Source organism: Aethalodelphis obliquidens, unplaced genomic scaffold, assembly GCF_003676395.1.
Source record: "Aethalodelphis obliquidens isolate GAN/ISIS:26980383/991018 unplaced genomic scaffold, ASM367639v1 scaffold25, whole genome shotgun sequence".
NCBI lineage: Eukaryota > Metazoa > Chordata > Mammalia > Artiodactyla > Delphinidae > Aethalodelphis > Aethalodelphis obliquidens.
In genome coordinates this window covers 25868921-25881590 of record NW_020837969.1, presented here as the reverse complement: position 1 = coordinate 25881590, position 12670 = coordinate 25868921, and the positions used below count along the sequence as shown (strand labels likewise).

At 44.1% G+C, this 12670-nt stretch overlaps 1 protein-coding gene across 1 annotated transcript in view; it reads left to right on the top strand.

Moving 5' to 3' along the window:
- The first annotated feature begins 6498 nt into the window (after positions 1–6498).
- Positions 6499–12670, top strand: part of DUSP26 (dual specificity phosphatase 26) — a 28396-nt gene continuing 22224 nt past the window's right edge. The window contains exon 1 of the mRNA XM_027123015.1: positions 6499–6630. Within this exon, the coding sequence (XP_026978816.1) occupies positions 6499–6630 (132 nt within the window). The remainder of the gene's footprint in view (positions 6631–12670) is intronic.

The following is a 12670-nucleotide window of genomic DNA, read 5'->3' as shown; positions in this document are numbered from 1 at the left end:
CCACTTTCTAAGATCCAGGGATGAGAACCAGACAGGTGATTTGCAGGGGGGTTTTGACCGACACCAGAAAGTCTCCGATCCACCCTCACCACAAATGAGTTTTGCCTTGGAAGACTGAAATTCTAGCTTGGGTATTAAGCTTCACCTTCTCCACAGAACGCTCCCTTTTAAAAGGCGATTCCCATCGCAAAGGCAGCATCTGATGTAGATTGACACAGTTTATGTCTTTCTCCCCTACAATGTGAAGCCCAGACAAAAGCAAACACTCCTCACCTGAGTAGGAGAGGGTGGGGCAATGGAGAAGGAGGCACTAAATTTATCACCATCATGATCATCATTATTTTCATTTCATGGATGACAAAGAAAGCTTAAGTATTTGGCCCAAAGTCTAAGTGGAGTTGCTAGAATTCAACCTTGGGTCTGTCTGAAGCCAAACCCCTGCCTTTCCCTACAATCAAGGATGCAAAATACCTGATTGTTTTCCCTTTTCACCCTGCCCCACCCATCTCACTCCAGGGCTTCAACTGGTCCTTATGCTTTTACCTTTTCCTCTCTTTACAAAGCATGTCAGATACTGGGAAGAGACGGAAGGTTTAACTTCCCACGTGTGCCTGCAGCCCGTTGAGGAAGGGTGGAAGGGGCAGGGGGCAGAGGGACAGAGACGTCTTCCAGCGTACCTGACACGTCCCCTGCCTCAGTGGCCAATTTAGATGACAAAGACGATTTGGATCCTCAGAACCAGAGATAAAAAAGTGTCTAAGATGGGCTTCCCTGGTGGCACAGTGGTTGAGAGTCCGCCTGCCGATGCAGGGGACACGGGTTCGTGCCCCGGTCCGGGAAGACCCCACATGCCGCAGAGCGGCGGGCCCCGTGAGCCATGGCCGCTGAGCCTGCGCGTCCGGAGCCTGTGCTACGCAACGGGAGGGGCCGCAACAGTGAGAGGCCCGCATACAGCAAAAAAAAAAAAAAAAGTATCTAAGAGGCATCCGGTAATCTTTCTGAAGTTTCTTAACCCCGTACGAGAGAAAAAATATCTTTTTCCTCCACCCTTCTAAGTTCTCACCTGAGACCCCTAAAACCAAAGACAGATTAGCACCAGAAAAGCATACAAATGTATTTAACACAAGCTTTATGTGATACAGGAGCCTTCATAGGAAATAAAGACCCCAGAAACGGCCTTCTGTGCCAGGTTTGAGGAGAAGAGGAGGGTCATGGAACAGCGTGACAGGACGAAGAGCTAAGACTAGTAAACTGGAAGAAACTGAGCAAGCGCTGTTGGTTCACATGCTGTCAGCATCCCTCCATCTTCAGAGACAAGAGGTTCCTCCTCCTCCGGGTAGAGAGAGGACATCTCTTATGTGTAGGTCTTATGAATTGCTTCAGGGGAGGGTCAGAAAATCCTTCCTGCTCCTGCTATTTCTCAAATTCCTTCAGCTTGAAATATTCAATAAGCCAAGGGGCTGCATTTTGGGGGGTACGTTTATTAAACCCGGTCACCGGCAACCCCTTCTGATAAACATACACTCTCACAGCCCGCCTGGAGAGGAAACACAGGGCCGCCCTGCTGAGTAGCCCCACCAGCCAAGAAGTTTTAGTGGAACCAGAAAAACAGGTATAGATTCTGTCTTCCAAACAGAAATTATAATCCACTATTAAAGCCTCCCCATTCCCTGCCCAACGGCCTTAGCAATACAAATGCCCCGACTGAAGACATTACCTCTCATGATGACACAATCCAGCTCCATGTATTGTGGGGATAATACAAATCAGGAAAATTCAAGAATGCACGACTTTGCGCTGGTCAGAATGGCCATCACTAAAAAGTCTACAAATAACAAATGCTGGAGAGGGTGTAGGGGAAAGGGAACCCTCCTACACTGTTAGCTGGGAATGTAAGTTGGTGCACCCACTGTGGAAAACGGTATGGAGGTTCCTCAGAAAAGTAAAAATAGAATTACTGTATGATCCAGCAATCCCTCTCCTGGGCATATATCCAGACAAAACTATAATTCAAATAGATACAGGCACCCTTATGTTCATAGCAGCACTATTCACAATAGCCAAGACGTGGAAACAACCTATAGGTCCAGTGACAGATGAATGGATAAAGGAGATGTGGTACATATGTACAATGGAATATTAGCCATAAGAAAGAACAAAATAATGCCATTTGCAGCAACATGGATGCAACTAGAGATTATCATCCTAAGTGAAGTAAGTCAGAAAAAGACAAATACTATATATCACCTATATGTGGAATCTAACATATGACACAAATGAACCGATCTATGAAACAGAAATAGAATCAGGGACATAGAGAACAGACTGGTGGTTGCCAAGGGGGAGGGAGATAGGAGAGGGTTGGATTGGGAGTTTGGGATTAGCAGATGCCAACTGGTATATATGGAATGGATAAACAACAAGGTCCTACTGTATAGCACAGGAAACTATGTTCAATCTGTGATAAACCATAATGGAAAAGAATATGAAAAAGAATTTATATATATGTATAACTGAGTAAATTTTCTATAATTAACACAACATTGTAATTCAACTACACTTCAATGAAAAATAAATTTTAAAAAATAAAGTTTATCATTCTTAAAATAAAATAAAATAAAATTTGGAAGAATATAAAAAAGAATGTGTGACTTTGAAGGTCTATACATGAGAAAGTCTGGGAAGAGCTGACTGAGGCAGTGGTTCTCGAAGTGTGGTCCCCAGACCAGCAGTATCAGCATCACCTGGGAACTTGTTAGAAACTCATATTCTTGGATCCCACCCAGTTCTACTGAATCAGAACCTCAGGGATGGGGCCCAGCTATCTGTATTTTAAAAAGCCCTCTGGGTCATTTGGATGTCCACCACAATTTGAGGACCACTTGTGTTGTAGACTGAAGAAAGGAGAGGGGTGGCAAACGCAGTCATTTCTGAATAACTCTTTTCTCCAGCTGAGACTCCAGCAATAATCCAGGCAAGGAGAGAAAGAGTCATGCAGCTTGGGAGTATCGGCCTGACAAAGGCTAACTTGCCCTCATTCATAGTTCCCTTTCCTACGGCAGGCTGAGCCCTAGTCCAGAGTCCCGGGTGACACGTTGTATTTTCTTTTCTTTTTTTTCTTTTTTGGGCATCCCCGTTATGGCATGCGGGATCTTAGTTCCCTGACCAGGGATCGAACCCGTGCCCCCTGCATTGGGAGCATGGAGTCTTAACCACTGGACCGCTAGGGAAGTCCCAGAGGCCCGGGTGAAATAGAACACAGTAAATTCAAAGGTTGCCTTTGACTACCTTGGATTTTAATTTCCCAGGCATGTCCTTCAAGCCAGCTTCACCTAGAACAAGCTCAGAGTCTCCCTAAAAAGAGAGAAAAGAAAGTGATTGCTGGCTCCCTCCCCCACCCGCTTGCCTTGAAATTGTTTTCTTCCATCCTAGCCTGCTGGCTTTAATTAGGAGGAGTGAAGGCAGCATGCGGACTGGAGACAGCAGGCAGTCTCAGCACAGAAATGTGTTCAATAAACAGGTTTGGATAATCAGAGGCCACCACATCTCTGTGTCTGCATCCTCGTCGTCCCCCCGCCCCCCCACCTTCCTTCCTGGCTTCTCCCTCCCCATCTTGTTTGTCTTACCATTTACACCTCATTAGTTATAAGGAAGCCACCAGCTCAGAGTCCTGTTGCTATGGGCTTGGGAGACAGTCTGTCTTCCAGAGAGGCTGAGGGCCAGGAGGCAGGAAGTCAGGACAAATGAAATCATACTGCATGTTCACAATCGGCTATAATTAAGGCATCTTATAAATACATATTATACAAATGCATTACAATGACAAAATCAGCCACATTTGAGTGCCTTTATACTCTGGACAATAGAGGGTACTTTTTTGGACCCAAGAGGTATCTGCTATATTGAAAAGAGCATTAAGTGCATATTACTAAGTGAAAGAAGCCACCTGAAAAGGCTACATGCCTTGCGATTCCAACTCTATGACATTCTGAGAAAGGTAAAACTAAGGAGACAGTAACAAGACCTGCGGTTTTTAGAGGCAGGAGAGAGAGAGAGATAAACAGATAGAGCACAGAGGATTTTTAGGGCAGTGAAACTATTTGGTATGATTTTATGATGGATCTATGTCATTCATACATTTGTCCAAACCCATGAAACGTACAACACCAAGAGTGAACCCTAGTGTCTGTCAACTAAGACTTTGAGTGATGGTGAAGTATCCGTGTAAGTTCATTGATTGTAACAAATGTACCGCTGTGGTCGGGGGCTATTGTACATGTGTGGGAACAGGGAATGTATGGGAACTTTCTGTATTTTCTGCTCCATTTTGCTATGAACCTAAAACTGCTCATAAAAAATAAAGTTTAGGGACTTCCCTGGCAGTCCAGTGGTTAAGACTACACGCTTCCACTGCAGGGGCACGGGTTTGATCCCTGGTTGGGGAACTAAGATCCCACATGCTGCACGGCATGGCCTAAAAAATTTTTTTTAAATTTAAATAAATAAAATTTATTCATAAAACAAAAAAGTATTAAACTTGGACTCAAAATATATGGAGTCTAATTCTATCATGGTCTTGGCCGCAGTCCGGCTGTGCCAACTTGGACAAGTTACTCGGCTTCTCTGGGCCTCAGTGGCATCATCTACAAAAATGAGAATGATAATATCCTCCAGATAGAAATGTTGCAAAGGTTAAAATGAAGTAATAAGTGTAGACATACAGTCAATGTTTGTCTAGCTAAGAATAATAGGAGAATTATATGAGGAATTTGGGGCAGAGTCTGGGACTAGAATTCCAGACTGCCGTACTGAAAGAGGCAGGGCCAGCCCAGACGGCACCACCTATATTATTACCTGATTTGAGATATGTTTTTTTCTCCACCATTGAAAGCTATCTGCCCCACTGCCCTGCTGGAAACTTGAAAAGCAAACAGTAGCTACTCCTGGGAGTAGCATATTTGGTTTTTAGGACCAAAATACAGTAAGTCCCCTACATACGAATGAGTTTCATTCCGAGAACGCATTTGTAAGTCCAGTTTCTTCATTAAGTCCAGCAAAGTTAGCCTAGATACCCAACTAACACAATCGGCTATATAGTACTGCACTGTAATAGGTTTATAATAATTTTCACATAAATAATACATAAAAAACAAACACAAAAAATTAAAAAACATTTTTATCTTACGGCACAGTACCTTGAAAAGTACAGTACAACAGCTGGCACACAGGGGCTGGCATCAAGTGAACAGGCAAGAAGAGTTACTGATGGGAGGAGGGAGAGGAGGTGGGAGAAGGTAGAGCTGAAGGATCGTCAGCAACAGGAGATGGAGGGCAAGCTGCCATTTCCCTCACGCCTGACGCTGATGGAGCGCATGTTCACATCTTTGAAAGTTCAAAACTTGAAGGATTGTATGTAGGGGACTTAACTATATATTATACTGTAAACACCTCAAAGGGCAAAACAATGAATGATAGCATCGCAGCAGGGATGATTAACATTATCTACCTAAAAGCAAAGTCCCCAAAGAACAGAACACAGAATGTATACGTTTTTATAAAGGGGGTGGACAGAAAATCTAAAAATATCTAGAAGCTCAAGGCATTGCCTGGGAAGGTAGATAAGTTTACAAGGTCAGAATGAGTAGAGGAGAATTTTTAAGGCGAGGGCACAAAACTCAGAGAGGAAATCAATCAAAAAGCAAGCAACCCACATCCTGAGCACCTATACTGTGCAAGCCATTGTTCTACGTATTGGGAATACATCACTGATGGACACAGCAATTCATGGAACTTACATCCTGGTGAACGTAAGGAACAGACCAAAAAACAGGTAAATAAGTAAACATAACTAAGCTGATATTGTATATTAAAAGGTAATATATTCTATAGAAAAAAAGTAAAGGTAAAGAATGATTGGAGGAATAAAGAGTGGGAGATTCCATTTTAAATAGGATGATCAAGGAAATGATCATTGAAAAGATGAGTAAAGCGTTGAAGGAGGGGAGGGAGTTAGCCACACAGATCTCAGGGGAGAAGAGCTTTCCAGGCAAAGGGGACATCTAGAGCAAAAGCCCAGGTGGGAGCTTTCTGGGCTGTTCCAGGAATAATGAAACCAGTACAGTTGGAGCTGGGTCAATAAGGAAGAGACTAGAGGACAAGAGGTGAAAGAGCTGAAGGGGCTGAATCATGCAGGGCCTCGCAGGCCACTGTAAGGAATTTGGTTTCACGCTGTAGTAGGGAGCTATGACCAGGTTGTGAGCCAAAGTGGCCCGATCTGGATTATGATCAGATGGACCACGTTGACTATTGTGCGAAGAACAGACTGAGGCCTACAGAGACAAAGGTAGAAGCAGGTGAGCTTCTGGGAGACCCTTAGATTGAACTCCACAGGCAAGCACTGACAGTGGTTGAGCCAGGATGACAGCAGTGGAGGCATGAAGAGGTTTAGCTCCTGTCTAGATGCTGAGGGTGGGACCACCAGGCTCACCAGAAGGAGTGATGTACAAGGTCCTGGACCTGAGCTACTGGAAGGATGAAGTGGCTGTCAACTTGTCAACTGAGACAGGGAAGACTGCCACTGAGCAGGTGTGGGTGGAAAATCAGGAGTTTGGGATGAAGTGGCAAGAGGAGGTGTGGGCTTAGAGGGGATGCAGAAAGCACAGACCTCACACCTCCCACATCTCCCTGTAGCTTGGCCTGGATGTAAGATGCAGCACATCATTTATCGATGCCATTGGCCTTCAGCAGGAATCATCCTGAAGTATATTTTAAGCTCTCAGTTTCCCCCATGCAATGGAACAAACAAATCTAAAGAAACAAAGATCGAAAGAAGCATGAGTGTATTTGGTTCCCCCGATATGAATGTCTCCCCCTGCTCACGCCCACTGCCTCTGCCACCTCTCCAAGAGTGTTGTCGAACCCAAGTTCATGTGCCTGACGCACAGTGAGGCCAAACAAGCTGAAACATCAGAGTCTGGAGGTGAGAAAGGTTTATTGCAGGGCCAAGCAAGGAGAATGGGCAGCTTGTGCTCAAAAAGCCCAAACTCTCAGATGGTTTTGGGGGAAGAGTTTTTAATCAGCAAAATTTGAGGGGAGGTCTGCAAGGTATGTGACCATCCTCTGATTGGTTGGTGGTGAGGTGAGAGGGTGGCGTTCCAGGCATCAGCCTTCCGATTCCAACCAGTCTGGGTTCACGTGCTTGTGCTCAGCCTGAAGTGACCATCCCCTACCTGGGTGGGGGCCTTCGTTCCTGTAGAAGAACTCAGAGATGTGTATGAGATCGTCACGTACATCACCCAAGGAGGGACCAGGACCCTAGCCCATCATTGCACTATTGTTACTTTCTGCATCCCCTCACTTCCCTAATTAGGATCTGTTTGAATCTGCCCCTTGGAAGTCAGGGAAAGTCGAGGAGGCTGAAAGTCTTTTTCCTACAAACAAGAAATGGGGGGCATGGAAAGCCTTTTATACCTGGTAAGGCCCACAAGGTCCCGCTCGATTTCAAGAGGACAGCCAAGTGTCCCCGGAGTCACATTCAATTAGATTGTAAGTCATCACATCCATCCCCCTAGACAGCAGGGCTGGTTATCTCCTAAGGCATCCTCTGGTGCCCACCATGCCCACTCACTCACCCCCTCAAAACATGTTCATGGAAGGGGATCTAATAAATCAACTCACAGTAGGGGGTAAATGAGTAAAAGAAGAAACAAGTGAAAACACTCCTCCCCTAGGGATACTGGAGCTTTAAAGTAGCCAACACCCTAAACCAAGGGACAAAGTAATGAAATATCTGGCCACAGACTAAGGGAATGTAAGGGTCAGTGACCTTGGACTCACACTCCTCTGTGGCCGCCTCCTGAGAAAATAGTAGGGCTGCCCATACAACTCAAGGTGGTTTCCTTGACTGTTCCAGAAGGAGGATGTGGAGTCCCCTGGGGGTAAACACATTTCCTGCTTGCCTGCACTGTATCCTTTTTCTGCAGAGCACATGTCCCACACATACACAGCCGGAATGCTAGGCCTGCATGCAGGGACTCTTCTGTGACTCTGCTCCAATAAATACCTAGCTCACAATGGTCTCGTTCCTTTTGCCCCTTGGCTGTGAGACCCCAGAAGATACCACGTGTGTGCACGTGCCTGCATGCATGTGTGTGTTGTCTGCACAATGACCTTCCGAGTTCTTCAACTGTCTGGACACCCCAGGGTCAGCTAAGCAACAGCAAGGCTGGTGAAACAAGAAGGGAGCCCTCGGGACTTCCCTGAAAGTCCAGTGGTTAAGACTCCATGCTTCCACTGCAGTGGGCGCAGGTCCCCGTTTGGGGAACCAAGATCCGCATGCTGTGTGGTGTGGCCATAAAATAAAATTAAAAAAAAAAAAAAGAAGGGAGCCCTCTGGCTCTGAGCTAGCAGGAGCTTCCCCCACACCCTGGGGGTCTCTCCGGTACCAGTCACTCACTCAGCAGGAGGCTGACAGCCACCACCAGCAACAATCACAGCTCCTCCATGTTTTTCCAGGCTGTAATGTTCAATCAATCCATCAGGTGTGCCGCCCACAGAAACTGGGCCTGCCAGCTCACTTCAGGGGTTTGAGGGAAGCAATCCCCATGTCAGCTCCTTCTCTGGGCAGTTTTATTTGAGTCCAGTCCACTTTGTGAAGCCATTACACATCAATCCTCCAGGGGTCTTTCCTCCCTCGATGGCTTTGGGCTGCACTTGGCTAATCAGTAACTCCCAGGCAAGCCACATATATTCTGAAATGCACCCACACAGAAATAGGCTTCCCCGGGGAGCAGGGAGCATCCTCCCCCAGACACTTGGAAAGATACATACCCCCTGGGGCACAGGACCACTGGCAGTACCACAGCCTCGCTGACCAGGTCACGTGGTGCCTGAAGAAATGACATGTCAGAGGAAAAGAGAACATCCATCAACAGTGTCCCCTCTTGACCTAATCAAACTTACAAGCTTTTGCACAGCAAAGGAAACCATAAACAAAATGAAAAGACAACCTAGAGAATGAGAGAACATATTTGCAAATGATGCAGCAGACGAGGGCTTCATCTCCAAAATATACAAACAGCTCATACAACAACAAAAAAACAAACAACCCAATCGAAAAATGGGCAGAAGACCTTAACAGACATTTCTCCAAAGAAGACATACAGATGGTCAGTAGGCACATGAAAAATGCTCAACATCACTAATTATTAGAGAAATGCAAATCAAAGCTACAATGAGGTATCACCTCACACCAGTCAGAATGGCCATCATCAAAAAGTCTACAAATAAATGCTAGAGAGGGTGTAGGGAAAAGGGAACCCACCTACACTGCTGGTGGGAATGTAAGTTGGTGCAGGGAGAGGGATGGATTGGGTGTTTAAGGTTGGTAGATGCAAACTATTACATTTAGAATGGATAAACAAGAAGGTCCTAATGTATAGCACAGGGAACTATATTCAATATCCTGTAATAAACCATAATGGCAAAGAATATAAAAAAAGAATGTCTCTATGTGTATAACTGAGTCACTTTGCTGTACAGCAGAGACTGACACAACATTATAAATCAACTACACTTCAGTGAAAAAAAATTGAAAAAAAAACAAACAATGCAAGCAGGCAGGCCACAGTAGATGAAAGGACAATGGTTTTGTTCATTTGCATTTTGTTTTCAATAAAAAAGAAACAACTGGTAAACCATAATAGTCCAGTGTCCTGGGCTATTTCAGGCTGTGCTGCTATCCATATTAGGTGACTTTATTTTAGATGTTTTTTAATGTCTTTTTAGAGGTAACTGATCTTGAATCTTATGTTTTCTCCTTCCAAGCCCACTTTAATTTCTTATTCACACTTGCCTGACTGTCCATTCCACCTACCCAATACATATGCACTTTAAACAAATTCAGCATCCTTCTAGAAGAGACCAGAAAGGCCAGACCTTGTGAAATCCTCTTGGTTAATTCCACTGAGGCACTGGGGGTGTATAATAAAACTTAGCAATCAATAAAAAGAGGGAAATCCAGGAAAGAAAATGCATACAGAGACAGATGACAGACGCAAAGACACGTCTATGGAAACTCCACACAAATAGGCTGTATCCCCACACTTATGCCTCAAAATAAAAAACCCCATTGCCTCACTCCAAGCAATGAGCTCCATCCCATGCCGGAAAGCAGGGAAGTGGCATATGCTCAGGAGTCCAGCGTCCATATTTAATTTATTAACAGGTAAGACAGCAGAGGCATCACTTTGAACTGCAGACATCAATATGATTTAAACGGCTGCCACTTAATGTGGTGAAAAGGAATCAACTGTGCCCTGAAAACAGAAAACAAGGAGGGGCATCATCCTGTCGGTTTCCTGGGAAATAATGAGCCCTATTAATAGTTGTTAACATGAATCAACGGATCACTCCTCTGTCAGCGGCTGTCAGGCTGGGCCCCCGAGTCAATCAGTAAAGAGAAAGAAAGCTGACGATTCAGGGCAAGACTCAGCAAGGGAAGGTGCCAGGTCATTGGCCCCTGTTCCAACCAGAGCCAGCTACTGCCTACAAGGAAGGAGAGGAGGACTCAGCATGGCAACAAGGCCCCAAGGAGATGCACACCAGTTAGAGACATAAAGATCAACCAGAAACCCCCCTACAGGGCCTCACAGCCAAGAAGAAGTCATAAAGGGCAGGGCTCCTGGCCCCCTAAAGACCAAGAATTTAGACCTGCTAATATCATGCTAATAAAAGGGTTTGTGAGGCCGGGTCTAACCTGCTAGGAAGACTACCAGGTTTTGTTTGGGGTACAGCTTGAGTTCTGATGGTGTGGCCCTCCACCGTGTATATGACTGTACAGGTGTGTTTTTCCTCTCCATTTCTACCAGTTTAAAATATACTCGCACAAAACATTTTGCGACATCCATGTCAAAGGACAAATAGCCTTAATAATTAAAGAGCTGCTAAGCTCCTGCAAATCACAAAGCATTAGCATTAATAATAACTAATATTTATGAAAACCTTACTACATGCCAGGCATAGCCTAAAAGCTTTAAATTATCTCCCTTAAATCTCTCAGATACTTTAGGAGGTAAATAATGTTATACCCATTTGGTAGATGGAAAAACTGAGGCTTAGATGATTTGAGTAACTTGCTCAAGCTCTCACAACCAGCAGATGATGAAACAATATTTCAGACCAGGTCTGTCTGTTGAAAGTCTGTACTTTTACACTATGTCACATCAATTTTTCACAGGCGGCCCACAAAGAAAGAAATATGTGACCAAAACACATTTTTAAAACATTTCATTGTGATAGTAACCAAAAAGTCTAAACCAAAAGAATAATGATGAATTTATTTATTTGCTTATCAGGTAAACGAAGATGAAGATTAACAAAGCCTAGTGATAATGGCTCTATGGAAACACTAACTCACTTACGCAGTGTTGGTGAGCATGCCAGTTATAAAATCATCCTGGAAGGTAGCTTTTTCAAAATATATAAAAATGTAATTTATGCATGCTCTTTGAAAATCTCCACTCCCAGGAATTACCTTTATGGGATATTTAAATGAGTAAGATAAGATTAAAAGACATTAATCACAGTATTGTTTTTAAGAGCAAAATACTGTAAACACATAAATGTCCATTTATAAGAATTGCTTAAATAAATTATGAAACATCCATCCAATAGAATAGTATTCAGTCACCTAAAATAATGGTGTTGATCTATATTTACTGACACAAAGATATCGATGAAAAATTGTCCAGTCAATAAAGCAATTACAGGGAACTCCCTGGTGGCACAATGGTTAAGAATCCACCCGCCAATGCAGGGGATACGGGTTCAAGCCCTGGTCTGGGAAGATCCCACATGATGCAGAGCAACTAAGCCCGTGCGCCACAACTACTGAGCCTGTGCTCTAGAGCCCGTGAGCCTCAACTACTCAGCCTGCGTGCTGCAACTACTGAAGCCCAAGCACCTACAGCCTGCACTTTGCAACAAGAGAAGCCACCACAGTGAAAAGCCTGCACACTGCAATGAAGAGTAGTCCCCACTCCACTCGCTGCAACTAAAGAAAGCCTGCAGACAGCAACGAAGACCAAACGCAGCCAAAAATGAAATATAATTAATTAATTAAAATTCAAAAAAAAAAAAGAAAGCCATTACAGAAACATATATAAAAATATAAATATCATACACACATGCAAAGCAACTTTTCTGGAAAGATATTTGTGAAAATGGTGTTAGCGATGACTTTTAGGTTATGCAATTTCTGGGAGCTTTCAATTTCTTTTGTGTATTTTCATGTACTGTTTGACTCTCTTTAAAGAAGACCTATTGTTTTTTCAACAAAAGAAAAAAAAGAAAAAGCACATCTTCTGTTTTCTAATTTAACTTAGTGTAGGATAGTGCTGGACCTGGAAACATTTTTAACCTGAAACATCATATAATGGAGAGAACATGGGCTTTGGAATATGACCTCAGGTGCAATCTTCGCTTTTACTAGCTTTGTGACTATATTCACTTTCTACTGCTACCATAACAAATTATCACAAACTAAGCAGTTTAAACAACACAAATTTAGGGACTTCCCTGGCAGTCCAGTGGTTAAGACTCCACGCTTCCACTGCAGGGGACATGGGTTCAATCCCTGGTCGGGGAACTGAGATCCCACATGCCCTGCGGC